This window comes from Malania oleifera, chromosome 10, assembly GCF_029873635.1.
Source record: "Malania oleifera isolate guangnan ecotype guangnan chromosome 10, ASM2987363v1, whole genome shotgun sequence".
In the NCBI taxonomy this organism is placed as follows: Eukaryota; Viridiplantae; Streptophyta; class Magnoliopsida; order Santalales; family Ximeniaceae; genus Malania; species Malania oleifera.
Window position 1 is genome coordinate 46,009,332 of NC_080426.1, and position 17,445 is coordinate 46,026,776.

The 17,445-nt window shown below is 36.2% G+C and overlaps 1 protein-coding gene across 1 annotated transcript; it reads right to left on the bottom strand.

Moving 5' to 3' along the window:
• Positions 1–3,185: 3,185 nt before the first annotated feature.
• On the bottom strand, positions 3,186–6,093 carry LOC131166874 (G-type lectin S-receptor-like serine/threonine-protein kinase SD2-2). Its single transcript, XM_058125484.1, has one exon. It carries the CDS (start codon positions 5,937–5,939, stop codon positions 3,348–3,350), a length of 2,592 nt encoding a protein of 863 aa, XP_057981467.1. The 5' UTR covers positions 5,940–6,093; the 3' UTR covers positions 3,186–3,347.
• Between the last annotated feature and the right edge of the window lie 11,352 nt (positions 6,094–17,445).

Below are 17,445 nucleotides of genomic sequence, written 5' to 3' on the forward strand. Positions count from 1 at the left end.
ATATCAAAAATCTAGATTTTAACTTCAAAATTAAGCAAACTCTCTCCCTCTCTCTCCTCCCTTCGGCTCCCTCTCCTTCTTTCTTCGATTTTGGGCCTGATTTACACCAGGTTCGAAAATCTGAAGCCACCACAACGCTCCTAGGGAAGTTCTCTCCAAATCTGCCGGAGCGGATCGTTGGTGAAAGCAAGTTGGAATTCATTCCTGAGTTGAGGTAAGGATTTTTATGTCGAATTTGGTCTTATGATAGTTATAAGAAATGATATACGCGTGAAAATACTGAAGTTTAATACTAGGAGTTTTCATTTTTAGGGTATTGATTAGGAAATCCTTCGGGTGTGAGACCAGAGTTTATAGGGGCTTTTCTCAGTAGTCAGGTAAAGGAATAAACTAAAGCAATTATTTTTTCACACAAATTACGATTATTTCTCAGCGAATTGATTTTCAGAAAACATGCATTATATATGAATATTATTGAGTAAGTGTATATTTGGGAAAAATACTGTTGTATACAGGAATTATGATTTTAAATGGAACGTATGATTTAATTCAGCATTGTGTGGCATGAGTATTATTTTTCATGAAACGTATTATGTTAGGGCAATTTTTTGAATAAGCATGTTTTCAGGAATTACGTAATAATGCAGTATATGATGATTTTGAGATACCTGATAATTGATTTATTTTCAGAATGATATGTATGAAATGTTCGGCACGAGGCCGTAATTATGAAATGTTCGACACGAGGGCGTATTTATGAAATGTTCGGCACGAGATTGTATTTATAAAATGATTTTGGCGCAAGGCCGTATTTATGAAATTATGAAAGATGCTATAATATCATGTATTATATGTTATCAGAACCCGGATGTTAGTTTAGTTCAGTTTCAGGAGTTAGGTGCCGTAGCTATATAGATCAGATATCTATGTTCAGACTTGTGCTAACCACCCCACGAGGGGGTGAGAGATGGATAGTCGGTGTGGCTTTCAGTGTAGAGTTGTAGACGTCCACCTAGCAGTCCGGACCAGGGTGCGGCGGGCCCATTGTACTTATAGACATTTTTGACTTGGCAATGGTCGGTCAGCCATTGTCGAGACCAACCTTCGGGCTGCACAACCCGTCATGGGGGGTAATACATGACATCAGCTAACTATTCATCTTAGGTATGTTTTTAGTATTATCAGATATAACAGACGATTTATGAATGATATGGGTTACTAGAAAAATATGAAAGTATATGATGATTCAGTATGTTATGACGAATGTTTACAGATATATGAAATGTATTGTATATATATAACTGCATTAAATATTCATGTTGTCACACAACTATATTTAGTTTATTTTCCCTTACTGAGAAGTGTCTCACACCCCGAACCTAATTAATTTTTCAGGAGACCCTGAGAAACCGACGAGTTGTGGCCGTCGTTGAGTGAGTTGAGCTTCCCTGCTAGAAGGGTAAGCTTTGATCTAAGATTAGGAGAATTTTTGTTGTATGATCCTAGGTCTATTTTTATGTTTTGGAGACTGTATGCAAATACTGTATTTTGGGAATGTAGTAAACTCTGATTATTATGTAATTAATGATTTGATGGATGTAATTTATTTTTACTGCTGCTTAGGTTTCTGCTATTCATGTCAGGCTATCCCCGCTACCCACGGGTTCGGGTTGATGTTATTATTATTTATGTTTATTATGTGATAAGTTAAGCAGGTCATTACACTTGGTCTCCCTTTTCTTGGGTATGCTTAGAGCTATGTACTTATCCATTTTAGTCAACACATTTACATGTAATGATAAATAAATAAATAAAAGGAATCAAAAGTATGATAAGATATTAGGTTCATTTCTTGACATTGAAGTTGTGATATTCATATTGTATTGGTTGTGGCCATTTTACTTTTCCTAGCATAAGAAACTTTTTTTTTTTTTCCAAAAAAACAAATCCACACCACATTCATTATCCTTGGAATATATTAAATTAGGCCATCATAATGAACAAATTACCATTCCTCAAAGTAAAATTAATCCCAATATTATACCTTAATTGAAAAGCTACTCTTAAAAAAACAAAAAAAATCAAATAAACGAAGAGTTTGCACTAATACTATTAGTTGAGAATTTTAATTCATTTGTGTCTTGTTTGATTTGAAGGATGGAAGGAGATTAGAAATATAATGAAATGAAAACTTGAATAGAGAGTAGGAAATAAAAAAAATTACAAATTTGATTCCATTCTAATGTACCAAATATGCAATTAAATGATGACAAATATCCCTTTCCATTTCTGTGGCACGAGTGATGGAGGGTCGCAAGGGTTACGAATCCACAAGTTTTGGGGAAAAAAAAAAATAAGGGCATTATCATGGATGATCGCGGTTGTAATTTCATAAAATCATAATATGTTTCTTCACAGAGTAACAATTCAAAAAAAAACACAGAAATAAAACCAAATGGCTCCTAAGCTGCTGTCTTGGTTTCAATGACTCAAGATCTCAAAAACTGAAACTTGTAGCAGAGCTAGAGTAACACCTTAGGCAGTGGCCTAAAATAGTTGCATATTGTTACACTAGAATTGGACCGATACTGTTGCACATGTCTTGATCTTAGTGGCATAGGTTTTTAGGTTGTCTTTAAAACCAATGGACAGCCCAACCTCTAAGGATTGCTTGAGCTGTGGATGAGAAGGAAAACTCCCAGCCCAACTCCCCACTCATGATGACTTCAATCAGCCCCGATGCATCCAGACCCAAAAGTGAAGACCATCTACTTTTTAAAGAATATTGTGATCTTCTCATAATAAGCAAAAGCAACGGTACCCAATTGGGGAGTGACAAAAAGAACTTCGTGGCATCCCACAACAGTGCTGGGAGCGAGCTGTGGCCCTTCAATGCTAGGGCAGGGAAGGGACCAAGGTGCGTTTTGGTTTTCTCAGTTTTTGTCGACTGATGGCCATTCCTCCTTACTTGGATTGACGCTGCTTGTCAAATTTTAATAATGAATTGAATGGTGACCCTCATCCCCCAACCCCACTACTCACAAATCTAGACACAGCTCCTTTTAGTCCGTCAAACAAGATTAAAACTCAAAATTACTCTAAAATATCACTAACGTCAATTGTGACAAATCTTATGGCCCAATCCTTAACAATATTCCTAAAATGATTAATCCTAAATTTAACAATTTCTGTTAAACTCCGATGATATTATCCATTGGAATTACATTGCAAAAAAAACTTGCCACTTGAGATCGCGACACCAATTGAAACCCCCCAATGTAACTTAATTGCAGCTCAATTTGCCAATTAATTAGTCAATACTTCTGATGATAACTTGTTAGTTACATTCACTGCCACGGGGTGTTGTTACCCGGAGAAGATTGTGAATCTCTAGATACTTGTTCTACATTGTCATCTGACCAATCACCCCCACCGCCAGGAGTAGATGCGCAGTCGCCGGAATCCGCTTTAATCCCACGAAACGACTCCCCGGAAACTAATGCTTGAAGCAGCTTTGGCGGCGGCGGAACGGCCACTTCCACCACCCCCTCCAGCATCTTCACCGCCATCCCCATCGCAGGCCTCGCATGCTCATCGTCCTGTATGCACCACACGGCCACCAATCCCACGCGCTCCGCCTCCGCAGTGTTATACGCGCCGCCGAGTCTGTCATCCACCACCGCCGCCACATTCCCCTCTATTATTTGACGCGCCGCCCACGGAGGGAAGAACCACTGTTCTCCTGATCCATCGTCCCTTGCTCTATCCTCTGCGCTCGACGGCGGCGCTGTGGGCGGCGCCTCCACGTTTCGGCGGCCGCTGATTAACTCCAGTAGCGTCATTCCGTAGCTGTAAACATCGGCTTTAGTGGTGATCTCCACACCGGAGATCCATTCCGGGGCTACATAGCCCCGAGTGCCTCTCATGGTGGCTAAAACCCTGCTAAAATCCCGGCCTATGAGCTTCGCTAACCCGAAATCCGATACCTTCGCCGTGAAATCGCTAGCCAGCAAAATATTTTCCGGTTTAATATCGCAATGGATGATACAATCTCTGCATTCTTCGTGAAGATATGCGATGCCTTTCGCCGTCCCGATTGCCACCCGGAATCTGGCCTCCCAGCTCAGATTCAGACCGTCTCGGCGCAAGTACACGCTCAGAGGACCATTGGGCATATAATCATAAACCAGAAGTCGATGAGAATTTTCGGAGCAGAAGCCTCTGAGTCTCACAAGATTGACATGGTGAACGTTCCCAATTGTGCAGACTTCAGCTCGGAACTCTCTCTCGCCGCCGCCCGGGCGCTCCAGGCGTTTCACGGCTACGAGGGAAGAATCTGATAGTTCTCCTCGAAACACCGCCCCGAACCCGCCGTGCCCGAGTTTCTCAGAGAAGCCTCGTGTAGCGGCGTGAAGCTCTTTGTATGAAAATACCTTCAAATTAGTTACAGGGAAGTCGGAATCCTCCTCTTCTTTCTTTTTCTTGTGGATTCTTTTTCGCACAACGAGGAACGCTGCAACGAAGAATCCGAGAATCACAATAGATCCAATAATGCTAGCGATCAAAACAGTGTCTCTCCACTTCTTGTTCTTGCTCGGTTTTGTTATTTTGACACGAACAAGCAATACATCGTCGACTGTGCTATCAGAAAGATTTTGTAGGTTCAACAGAGAGCCATACAGATTTTTGCATAAATTAGTGTTTGGATTGTGGAACAATCCAATACACGAGCAATTTCTCAAACAGGACCTCTCGCAAACACCCCGGCTGCCTGAAAATGACTCACTGAACGCTCCATTGAAGCTGACCGCGCCAATTTCCTCGAACTCGTCACTTTCGTTGCAATCTCCATCACGGTGGCAACCGCTGGAATAGTCTCCGGCGTTCCACTGAAGGCTGTCGACGGGCCTAAAACCAGCGAGACACGCGCAAGGCTTCAGCCTTCTGCTGCAGAAACCAAAATTTCCACAAAGCCCATAAACTCGGCACGGGCTCTCCGGTCGCGACCAGAACTTGTTCCAATTCTCTATCTGCGGCGACCATGTGTATTGCCAGAGCTGACCAGAAGGGTCCACGTTGAAGCGCGTGAACGGCGGCCGGAACCCGCTCTCCATCGCCACCTCCGCGTACCCGAAGGACGCCGCCGGCGTGAATGGATTGACGAACCAAAACTTGTATATATACGGAATCGTCATCTCCGGTATCCCGGCAAATGCAGCTCCGGTCCAATTTCCAGTAGACCAATATGCCTCACTCTGGTTATAAACGAGCTCGAACTCGCCGTACTCCGGCGATTTCAGCCGCAGCGAATACTTTCCGGACGAGGGGTCGAAGGGGCTTCGCCAACAGGTTATCGATCGGCTCCTTGTGATGTTCATTCCCGGAAGCCATGTATCCGCCGGAAAATCGAAGCTCTGCCACACAATGGTCCCTTCATCTGAGACTAACACTAGGTTTCCCGAATCCAAAAGCTTCAATTTATGCGCTTTCTCTGTATTTGTACTCTGCCACGCTACAGATTCCTTCGAATCCACAACTCGTAATCGCCCATCCGCAGTGAGTTCCGCCCTCGCAGAGCTCAGATTTTTTACGGGTACTTCGCGATTGGCAACCCAAACGTAAGTTGGGGTTGGAATGAAAGCGTACCAGATTCCCAAATACCAGTTGGATTCGCCATTGGTGCTGAAGAACCCGAGCGCGAACGTTCTGTTTTCGCTCAAAACCGTCATATTTCCTACAATTAAAACGGTGCCCAGCTCCAATTTCTTGCTTCTGATGAAGATGAACCCATGCTCACAAGAAGAATTAATGTTGGGTTGAACTTGGTTTTCTACTAGTACCGACCTCTGAACAATTTCATGCGATTTTGCAGATTTTGAGCTCGGAAGAGCAAGTAATATGAATACGATAGGCACCAAGCAAGTCGCTATTGGGAACATTTTACTGAAACTCAAAAGATTCTAGGTTGGTAGATAGCATTTTTGTTGCAGAAGAGCATGGAATCGATCATCAGCGACTTTTGAACAGAAAGGGAGAGAGAGAGAGAGAGAGAGAGAGAGAGAGAGAGAGAGATTTATAGATATCCGCAAAAGCTGCCGCTCACGGACCATAACGCGATAGGAGCATGGAAGCGGTGATAGAATTACATAAAGACCCTTATGCTTTGAGGGATGAGGACGAGCAAAGAGTGAGGTTAATTTGGCAAACGCGAGATGATGAGAAAGTTGACGATGAAAGTGAGCGAGCGGGCGAGATGCTTGGCGGTGGACAGATGGCCTCCGAGTCCACTCGCCCACTGCCCACTGCACTCCCTTTTTCTTTTCAACAAATAATATGTAAAATTTATAAAAAAATAATAAACTTAAATAAAATATTTATTTTACAAGCAACCAACCATACTAGAAATGCTAAAAATATGTTTACGCGTAAAAATCCTTTTTTAAAAGTTCTTAAAATTTGATTTTTTTTAAGTCTCTTAACATTTTAAAAATTACTCTTAAAACTCCCTTGTCTTTTCTCATTAAAAAAAATAACAAACTTGTTTTTTTCTTCTTTTTGATTTTTTTTTTAACTTTTTAAGTGAAAATAAAAGAATAAATTGTCATTTAACACATTAATGTTGAAGGTTTGAAGGGCAGAATGGGAAGAAGGCATGATAAAAAAAATTCAAAAAAAAAAAAAAAGGATTGGTGAGGCATGAGCAAAAGTCAAAATTTGATGTGGCTAGGTTTGACAATTGGAGAGGGTTAAACTAATAGGCATCTATAGAATAGGTCATAGGAGATTAAGACTCAGGAGGAGGGAGTGCATTTTTTTTTTCTAGTGAGTTTTATTATTATTATTATTATTTTCTGCTATGCACTAAATTCCATGGGAGTGGTAGGTTTATTGTAAGGAGGTGAGTCTTGAAAAATTGCTCTAGTGCATTTTCCTTTTTGGTTAAAAATGTAATTTTAGGGTTTGTTTATTTGTAAAGTTTTTTATATTTTTAATTTTTTTTATATATATAATAAGACTCCGAAGGGAGAGAAGGAACAATATTTTAGTTGATTTTATTATAATTATGATTTTGCCCATTCTATGTTGTTTGTTGAGGGTATTTTCGATATTGCACTTGCATTTTGTCAGGATGATTAATTAGCGTTCAGAGTTTCACAACGCATTTTGATGGTTTCACGGTGGCGGTTCAAAAGTGACCGTTTCGCAATGTCTGTCAGTTGTTGATGGTCACGAGTTGATCGTGAGATTTCATCATCTCTGACGAGTGGTTGATGATGGGTTCATTTGCTGAGTGTTGATTTCATGCTATGAACGCATGCAACTAGAGAGATATAGTGGAAGATTCAAGATTACTAAGCTAAAAAATTATTTTTATTTTTACTTTGTTAAATTTTTATTTTTAATCATTTGAGTTATCTCATCCACTTATTTATAATGTCGTCAAATGATTTTCCCCTTTTCCATCTTGATTCTAGATGAAATTTTATGACTTCCTGGATTATATAGTATTAATGAACACAACCCTTTAAACTACTTGTTGATTTTTTTTACTTGCACAAAAATGGTAATTTGTTGTTATTACCATGATCATTATTTTTTTTTTTTTGGATTACGCACTGAGTATCCACGTGTCCTTTTTACGGTCCACGTGACTAATCCCGCGCCCTTTAAAGCCGACTCCACAACTCCAAAGGGAGGTAAATTTCAGGAGGGGTAGATTAGTTTTTATATTGATGAACCATTTATTATTATTTTCTCAATCTTCATCCACCGAGGATTTTTCTTGGTTCCGTAATGATCCGTTTGGATTAAGAATTTTACTTGGAAAAAGAAAAGAAAAGGAAAATAAAGAGGAAACTCATTTTCTATTTTTTATATTAAATTTAATTAAAAAGGAAAAAAAATTATATAACTAAAAATTAAGAAAACTAAATATTAATTATGTGTAAAATCAGAATTTTGTTGATGAATTTAGTATACTTTTTCATTTTCTCTCTTACTTTTCTTAATAACCAAACATGAAAACGAGGATTTCTTGATATTTTCATTTCTTTTCCCTAATATTTTCTGAGTTCCAAACGAAGCCAACTAGGGTCAAACAAATATCATACTACATCCTCTTAAAAATAATTAATAATTGTTGTAGTGAGTTTTTTGGGTGATCATATTAAGACAAAATAAAATCACACCAACAATGGGAAGAAGGTGGGGGTGAAAAAGATGAACAAATTCAATAATTATTAGGGAGTACATCAATAGCTGGAGGGAATTATTTTGGGCGATTTGTAGAAACAATTGGCATGGAGGGGATAAGGTTGGATGAGCATAAACAAAATATAGCACAAAATTATATTGATATTTTACTCAAATTCACATAAATTCAAATTCAAGTATCCAAATTAATATTCTCAAACGCTACCATAATCTTGTATTTGATATGAGAAAATTCAAAAACCTAAATTTAGATTTGTATGGATTCAAGCAAAACGTGATATAAAATCATATTATGTGTTTTTCCATCTCCAAACTTCAAAATTCATATCCCAAATATTACCTTTAATCCAATGTTTGAGAGAGGTCATAGGTTTGGATTTGTGTGGATTTAAACAAAATACAATATAAAATTATGTTGAGTTTTTTCTAAATTAATCCAAATTCAAATTTAAAGTTCGAAATTCATACTTACAAACATAGTATAGTGTTTTCTTATATATATATATAATGGATCTAATAGTGCCCCAATGAAGAGAATCATAATTCCCATAGAAACCCTAATTAAGAATTAGAAAAAATTCATATGAATTAAAATAAATACTTAGTTATTACCAAATGACAAATTACAGAGACAGAGTGATTGTTTTATTGTCTAATCGAGATATACTTGGCCTAATATATATGAGTAGAAATTTGTGCAAATTTAAATAAAATTTAGTATAATTTTTTTTTATCTTATTTTGTCCAAATTTATATAAACCTAAAAACGTAAAATCCAAACTCCCAAATATAAGGTTAAGGTAATTCAAATATTTCTTACTCTTCAAAATGGGTCTTTAAGGCTTAGAACTTGAAAAAAAAAAATTATAGAAAAGAAAATAAAATTTGAAAGAATTCACCTTTTAATGCCTGGCTATCAAGAAATATATGACAAACTAACAAACAAAATTTGATTTTACACATTATTAATACTTAATTTTTCTTAATTTTTAATCATAATGTGGTAAATTTTTATTTTAGTAATATTTAATATTGTGAGAAATAGACCAAAATATTTTTTTCTTCAAATAAAATTCTTAATACAAACCAACCCTAGGTTATGTCCTTATAATTCAATAAACCTAGCAATAAAAGCTTCTTGCATACCCTTTTTCAAAAGAAAAAGAAAAAAACAAATGAATATAATTTGAATGCCTTTCATTTTCATTTTTTTTCTTGTTTTTTGTGAGGCATAGTTCAAAGTTTAGTTTTTATTTTACTATTAATTAAAAGAAGAGGAGATGATTTTTAACTTACATTTTTCTTCTTATTATTTTCAAAGTAGCTTCACTTTACAAGTTGTCCTTTAAGTATAATATTACAAACTATGGATGCCAAGTAATTTAACCAAAAAAGACATGCAAGTTTTTCATAAAATTAAAAAAAAAAATTACAAATATTATCTAAAATTTATTTTTTGAGATACTTATATTTTTTACAATATATTTGATGCTGCTTCTTATTCAGCACTTCACATTAGCAATGGCAATCCATAACTGAACAGCAGCAGAATAATTCACCTGCATAGAAAAATTATCAACTTACAGTTATAATTTTATTCTTCAATTTGTTAGTTTAGTCAGTTGTTGTTAAGCTGTTATTTGATTCTTGAGTTGTTAAGTTCAGTTATGATTTGTTGTATATATATACCCTTGTAATCTTTTTCTCTGTATGAATGAAAATTTTTGCATTATGTTGCAATTTCAACATGGTATCAGAGCATATTTAAATTTCTTCCACATTCCTTCTGCATTATTCTTCTTGAAGCTTTCTTGAAGATCTCATGGCTTCCACAAATTCATCATCTTCTTCTTCCACTTCCTTGAATTCATCTATTGTGGATGACTTTGTCAATCCTTATTTTTTGCATCACGGAGATAGCCTTGGTGTTGCTCTTGTCACCACAGCAATCACTAAAACAAATTATCATACATGGAGTCGTTCATTGATTACCTCTCTTCATGCCAAGAAAAAGCTTCTTTTCATTGATGGTTCTCTTCCATAACCTGCTATAAATGATCCTCTTCGGTTCGCATGGGGGTGATGTAATTCAATGGTTGTTGCATGGATCATAAATTCACTTTCTAAGGACATTGCATCTAGTGTTCTATTTTCTAATAATGCAAGAGATATATGGCTTGATATGCAACAACAATTTTCTAAAAGTAGTGTACCACGTGTTTATCAATTGAAGAAATCAATTTCAGACCTTTCTCAAGGGAAATTATCCATCACTCAGTACTATACTCGATTGAAGACTCTCTAGGATGAGCTTTAGTCTTATCATCCTCCTCCTCACTGCTCTTGTTCACCATCTTGTTCTTGTGGAGCACTTCAGAACATATTCAATCGTGAGCAATTTGACTACACTATTCAATTTCTTATGGGATTAAACGATTTTTTTTTCAGCTATATGAGGACAACTATTAATGATAGATCCCCTTCCTACCATTAACAAGGCTTTTTCTCTTCTACTCCAAGATGGAGGCCAATGCCAACTTACTTCGATTTCAGCACCAATTTTTGACTCTGCCGCTATGATTACAATTGTTTCACCTGCATCAACAGTTTCAAAGCCTTTCAAGAAAAATAGGCCCATATGTTTTCATTGTGGAATCTCAGGTCATACCATTGATAAATGTTATCGAATTCATGGCTTTCCACCTAGATTTAATTCACCAAATCTAAGAAAGGACCTTCTTCGGCAAATCAAGTTGGCTCAGATGTTCCTTCCTTACCTTTTACTCAAGACCAGTGCATGCAATTATTGGCTCTTCTACAGCCTTCATCTCCACCAACTTCAGCTTTGGTTACTTCCACTAGTAGTTCTTCTTTAACCTCAATGTGTATGACAGGTATATCTTCTTCAAGTTCACCTTCTTTTTTTGTTTCAAATTGTTCTTATTCTTTGTCTTCTTCATCTCTTAGATCATAGACACTGGCACAACTAACCATATGGTTAGTAATTTTCATTTCTTAACCTCCATTACTTCTTCAGTTCAATCTTTTGTAAATTTGACAAATGGAACTTGTGTTTTTGTAACTCATATTGGAACTATTTCTCTTTCATCTTCTTTAGTTTTACATGATATCCTTTGCATTCCTTCTTTCAAATTTAATCTCATTTCTGCTAGTAAACTATAATCCTCATTGTCATGTTGTCTCATTTTTTCATCTTTTTGTTTCATTCAGGACCTGCAGTTGTGGAAGACGATTGGACTGGGCCGATTATACAATGGCCTCTATTATCTGATTCCTTTCTCATATGGGAGTTGTTCTACGATATCTGCTGTCAAAGCTTTTTCTTTGAATAATGCACACCAGTTGTTTTGTAGAGACCCAATAAATTTAATTTACGAAAGTAATAAAAGAAAAGAAATGAAAGAAAAGGAAAAAGGGAAAAGGGGGATTAGTAGGGGTTCGTCGACGAACCAATGGTTTTCGTCGACGAATGTCCCTCTAGGCCTTGTTGACGAAGGAAACGTGTCTCGTTGATGAAGAGATACCGATAGCAGAGAATTTCAGGCTATTAAGGGTTCGTCAACGAACCCATTACCTTTGTCGACGAACGCCCTTCTGTGATTCGTCGACAAGTATTCATGTCTCGTCGATGAAGCCACGTGGCCAACGATCTATAAATATGTTAAAATTGAATTTCAGCATGGAAAATCATTTCTTTCTTCTCTTTCTCTCTCTAAGTTCGATTTCTCTCACTTCTCTCCATTTTCGGCCCGATTCTTGCCTAAATCGATGATCAGAAGTTACCACGGAATTTGTGGGGAGATTCTCTACAACTTAACCAGAGCAGATTGTTTATTTGGAGTTCTTGGGTACCATCCCAAAATCAAGGTAAGTAAGGTATTTTAGGGTTTAAGTATTTATTTGAAGTATGTAAGCCTAAGAAGTGTTAAATGAGAAATATTTTGGAAAACGAGTTGATTGATTTGGGAAAAATGTGAATGCTAGGGTTTTGAGCTTTAAACGCCGCAGGCGCGGGATTGAGTTGTTAATAGGCCTCTCAGTAAGTCAGGTAAGGGAAATTAATTATAACAGCTATTTTTGGGAAAAAGAATTGTTGATTTAAAGTATGTGAAAATGAAATATGATATTTTACCTGTGATTAATATGTTATAAATATTAGACAAAAATTGTGTGGCATGAGAAATATGATATAACAGGTTTATACTGGGAATGTAATTGAAATTGGGATATATGATTTGAGTTGAGAAAAATGAGATTATGAAATATATACATACTGGACTGTTTTATACAGAAATGAAGTTATGGAAATTTAATTATGTTTTATGTACATAATTGTGATGAAATGAGATTGTTATATGGAAATGATGTTGATATGTTTTTACTGAGAAATGTTGAAATACGAGAAATGAGATATTTATTATGAGAATAGAATGTGTACATAAAATGATGAGAATACCACTTATGTGATGAAATGAATGTAAATACTGAAATGTGATTTCTAAATTGTGAATACTAAACTGAGAATAATGAAATGTGAATTTGGAAATGTGGAAATGAATGTGAATACTGAATTATGAATATTAAAATGTGATTTATGAATTGTGAATATTGAAATGTGATTTCTAAATTGTGAATACTAAAATTTGATTTCTGAATTGTGAATACTGAACTAAGAATAATGAAATGTGAATTCGGAAATATGGAAATGAGTACCCTGACGGGCTATTGTTGATAGAGAGCACGACATCATTGCTAGCAAGGTGTTAGTACAACCACACAGTCTCGTGGAGAGTGTGGCGTGGCAGTCGATTGGACCAGTGAGAAGGGTAGTTTTGTCACCTAGCGTCTATACCAGGAGTAGGCAGGCCAATCGTACTACAGACACGTGGTTACATTGTTTTGATCTAACCGGGTAGGCCAACCGTGGTTTAGATCTAGCTTTTGGGCCGCGCAACCTTGATCATGAGGGGAAGCATGGTGTAGAGAATATCCTCAGGGTAGCCATGAGTTACAGACACGTTGTGGATTCGATACTGGCAGATACTCATATGCTGGATTATGATTACTTATTACAGACGCGATAATGAACAGCCATGGGTTACAGACACGTTGAGATATTTATATGAGGATACCCTTCGGTTAGAATGTGAAAATGAGAATGAGAAAGAAAAGCTTATGAAAACTATTGAAATATGAATATAAGAAAGAATAGTGTATGAAAGAAAATGTGAATATGATTTTGAGAAATGAGAAAGTATGAATATGAATATGAAAATGATAAAAGAGCTTCGAAAATATGTTTTACATCCATATATGATTACGAGTACTCATTTATACGTGTATATATATATATATATATATATATATATATATTCTCCTAGCTGTTATATTTATTAAAATAGAATGTGTTATAATGTAATTGAACTCATACCGCCACACACTGTGAATAATTTATTCCATCTTACTAAGAGTTGTCTCACCCAAATATTTAAATAATTCAAAAAATCATAACAGGCCAGGAGATAGAACTCCGAGATAAAAGAGAGCTAGTGCCTTGATAGATAGGGTAAGCATTTTGTGTTGGGGAATGGGTTTGTGTAATTCCCTGGGTTATGTTATAGGTTTTTTTTTTTTTTTTGGAGATGTTTAGTACTTTGGCTATTTATATTCCGAATGGTATGTAAATATGGACTTCCGCTATTAGGTATGTTTTTATATGATGGACTAATTACCTGGTATCCCACTTCGGGTTGGATCTTGATGATATATGGCATCATGGTTTTGATATGATGATAATGATCTTTATTATTGTATTGGAAAAAGAATGGTAAAAAAAATCGAGTCGTGACATGTTTGATCTCTAGCGTCAACGACTAGGTCATCTTCCTGCTGATCGTTTAAATTTGCTACGTGATTGTATTTCATTTTCTACTTCAAATAATCATGACACTTGTAATGTTTGTACACTTGCAAAACAACACAGACTTTCATTTCATCACAGTCAATTTGTATCCACTTTTAAATTCCAATTGATTCATGCAGATATTTGGGGTCCTTTTGCAACCCCTTCAATACAAGGTTTTCACTATTTTTTTTTCTATTGTTGATGGTTTTTCCCAATGCACATGGATTTTTCTTATGAAATCTAAATTTGAAACTCGTTTGTTACTTCATTCTTTTTTTTTTTTTTTGCTTTGGTTAACAATCAATTTCAGACCACTGTTAAGATCATCATAACTGATAATGGCCCAGAATTTAATATGTCTAATTTTTATCACTCCAATGACATCATACATCAAAAATCTTGTGTTGCTACTCCTCAATAAAACTCTATTGTTGAAAGAAAACATCAGCATCTACTTAATGTTGCAAGAGCACTTCGTTTTCAAGCCCATTTGTCATTGCCTTTTTGGTCTGACTGCATCTTAGCAGCTACATACATCATTGTTGGAATTGGTGTATTCCCAAGAGATCAAAACCAGGGATCGGACTCAAAAAGTCAACAATCATAAACCGCACACCTACCCCTCTTTTATCAAATAAAACTCCTTTTGAAATTTTATTTGCTAAATCCCCTTCTTATTCTCACATGAGGGTTCTTGGTTCCCTTTGTTTTGCTTCTACACTTTCTTTCAATCGACATAAGTTTGATGCTCGTTCCCGATGATGTATATTTCTTGGATACCCTTTTGGCATCAAAGGTTACAAGCTATTCGACTTGCAAACTCATCAAATTTTCATTTCTCGTGATGTTATTTTCAATGAACAAGAGTTTCCTTTTGCTTCTTTACCTACTAACTTTCTTTCAAAACCATTATTATCTGATATTGTTTTGCTCAATCCTACTACAGCTCCTTCTTTTGATTTTCCTAATTTTTCATCACAAGATTCATCTTCATCTATCTCATCTAATTTTCCCTCTTATTTTAATTCTCTTCATTGTTCAACACGCACCCGACAGCCACCTTTTTATCTTCCTAATTACCACTGTTCTATGGCCAACAATTTTAACTCAATTGTCTCTCATCTTCCTAGCTCACAGCAAAGAGCCTCAGGTAACTCATATGGTTTATCTTCTGTTTTATCATATTTCTTCAGCTTATCATTCTTTTGTTTTAAATGTATCTGTTCATAATGAACCCCCAGTATTATCATCAAGCTGTTAAAATTGCTAAATGGCATAATGCCAAGGTTGTGGAGATACGTGCACTTGAGAAAAATCAAACATGGTCACTCACTCCATTACCTCCTAGACAAACTCATTGGCTGCAAGTGGGTATATCGTATTAAATATAATTCAAATGATTCTATTGAATATTTTAAAGCATGGCTAGTGGCAAAAGGCTACACTCAACAAGAAGATATCGATTATTTTGAAACATTGTCTCCGGTGGCTAAACTGGTTTCAATTTGTTGTCTCTTAGTTGTAGCTGTAACTAAGAATTGGTTTCTTCATCAACTAGATGTAAACAATGTCTTTTTACATGGTGATTTATTCGAGGATGTTTATATGAAACTTCCTCCTATTTATGTAGCCAAGGGGGTGCCTCATTTGGTTTGTAAACTTCATAAAAGCCTTTATGGTTTGAAGCAGACCTCAAGACAGTGATTTTCTAAGCTTGCTGATACCTTACTTGCTTATGGCTTTCATCAGTCTAAGTCTGACTCATGTCTTTTTATTCAGACTTCTACTTCAATTTTTACAGCCCTTCTTGTATATGTTGATGACATTATTATTGCAAGTTATAGTCTTGCTTCTATCACTACTATAAAACAATTTCTGCACTCTGCTTTTAAGATCAAGGACCTTGGTTGTCTACGATATTTTCTGGGGCTTGAAGTTGCTCATTCTTCCAAGGGAATTTTTCTTTGCCAATGTAAATATACATTGGATGTTCTATAGGATGCTGGTTTTCTTGGTTCTAAACCTATTTCTTTTCCAATGTCTCAATCGCTTAAGCTTTCTCGGTCTGAGGGTGATTTGCTTTTGAATCCTTTACAATATCGTCATCTTATTGGAAGATTGTTGTACCTCAAAATTACTAGACTTGATATTGCTTTCTCTATTCAAACACTTGCTCAATTCAGGGATACCCCACGGTTACCTCATCTTCATGCTGCTCACCGTGTGCTTCGCAATCTCAAATCGTCTTTTGGTCAGAGTCTTTTCTTTCCTGCTCATTCATCCCTCAAACTTACTGGTTTTACTGATTCATATTAAGCTAGCTGCCCTGATTCTTGCTGTTCAGTCACAGGCTTTTGCATTTTTCTTGGTGACTCTCTTATCTCTTGGCGATCTAAGAAACAAACAACTATCTCTCGGTCTTCTGCTGAAGCTAAATACCGAGCTATGGCCACTACTGCTTGTGAATTAACTTAGCATGTCACCTTGCTCACAAATCTTGGTGTTTCGGTGTCTTTGCCAATTTCTTTATTTTGTGATAATCAGGCTGCCTTGCACATTGCCTCCAACCATATTTTTCATGAACGGACGAAACATATCAAAATTGATTGCCACTTGGTTCGTGACAAGGTTCAGGCTGGGTTTCTTCATCTTCTTCATGTTTCCACTCATCACAAGTTAGCTGATATTTTCACAAAGGCATTGGGATCTGATGCTTTTCACTTTCTTTTGCACAAAATGGATGTGTTGAATATTCATTCCCCACCATCTTGAGGGGGCGTATTACAATATACTTGCCGCTACTTCTTATTTAGCACTTTACAGTAGCAGCAGCACTTCACACCAGAGAGAGCATTTCACAGCAGAGAGCAATTATAGCAACACAACACTCAGCCTCAGCACTTCGCAGCAGAGAGAGTAGGTAGCTCATAGCAATAGCAGCAGCAGCCCATAACAGAACAGTAGTAGAATAATTCACCTACACAGAAAAATTATCAACTTACGGTTATAATTGTATTCTTCAATTTGTTAGTTCAGCTAGTTGCTATTAAGCTGTTATTTACAATTCTTGAGTTGTTAAGTTCAGTTATAATTTGTTGTATATACATACCCTTATAATTTTTTCCTTGTATTAATGAAATTTTTTGCATATTGTTGCAATTTCAACAATATTCTTGAAAAGACTTCTTGTTTTTCAAGTAAAGGGGAGGTTTGTATTTTTGGTCTTAGGAATTTTGAAACTTCAAGGAAAGTATGTAAGAGAGGTCAATATCTTTTAACAGAAAATTAAATATAAAATATTAAAA

What these genes read in the sequence shown, in the direction of transcription:
- LOC131166874 (XM_058125484.1), bottom strand. Translation starts at nt 5,939, where the DNA reads ATGTTCCCAATAGCGACTTGCTTGGTGCCTATCGTATTCATATTACTT.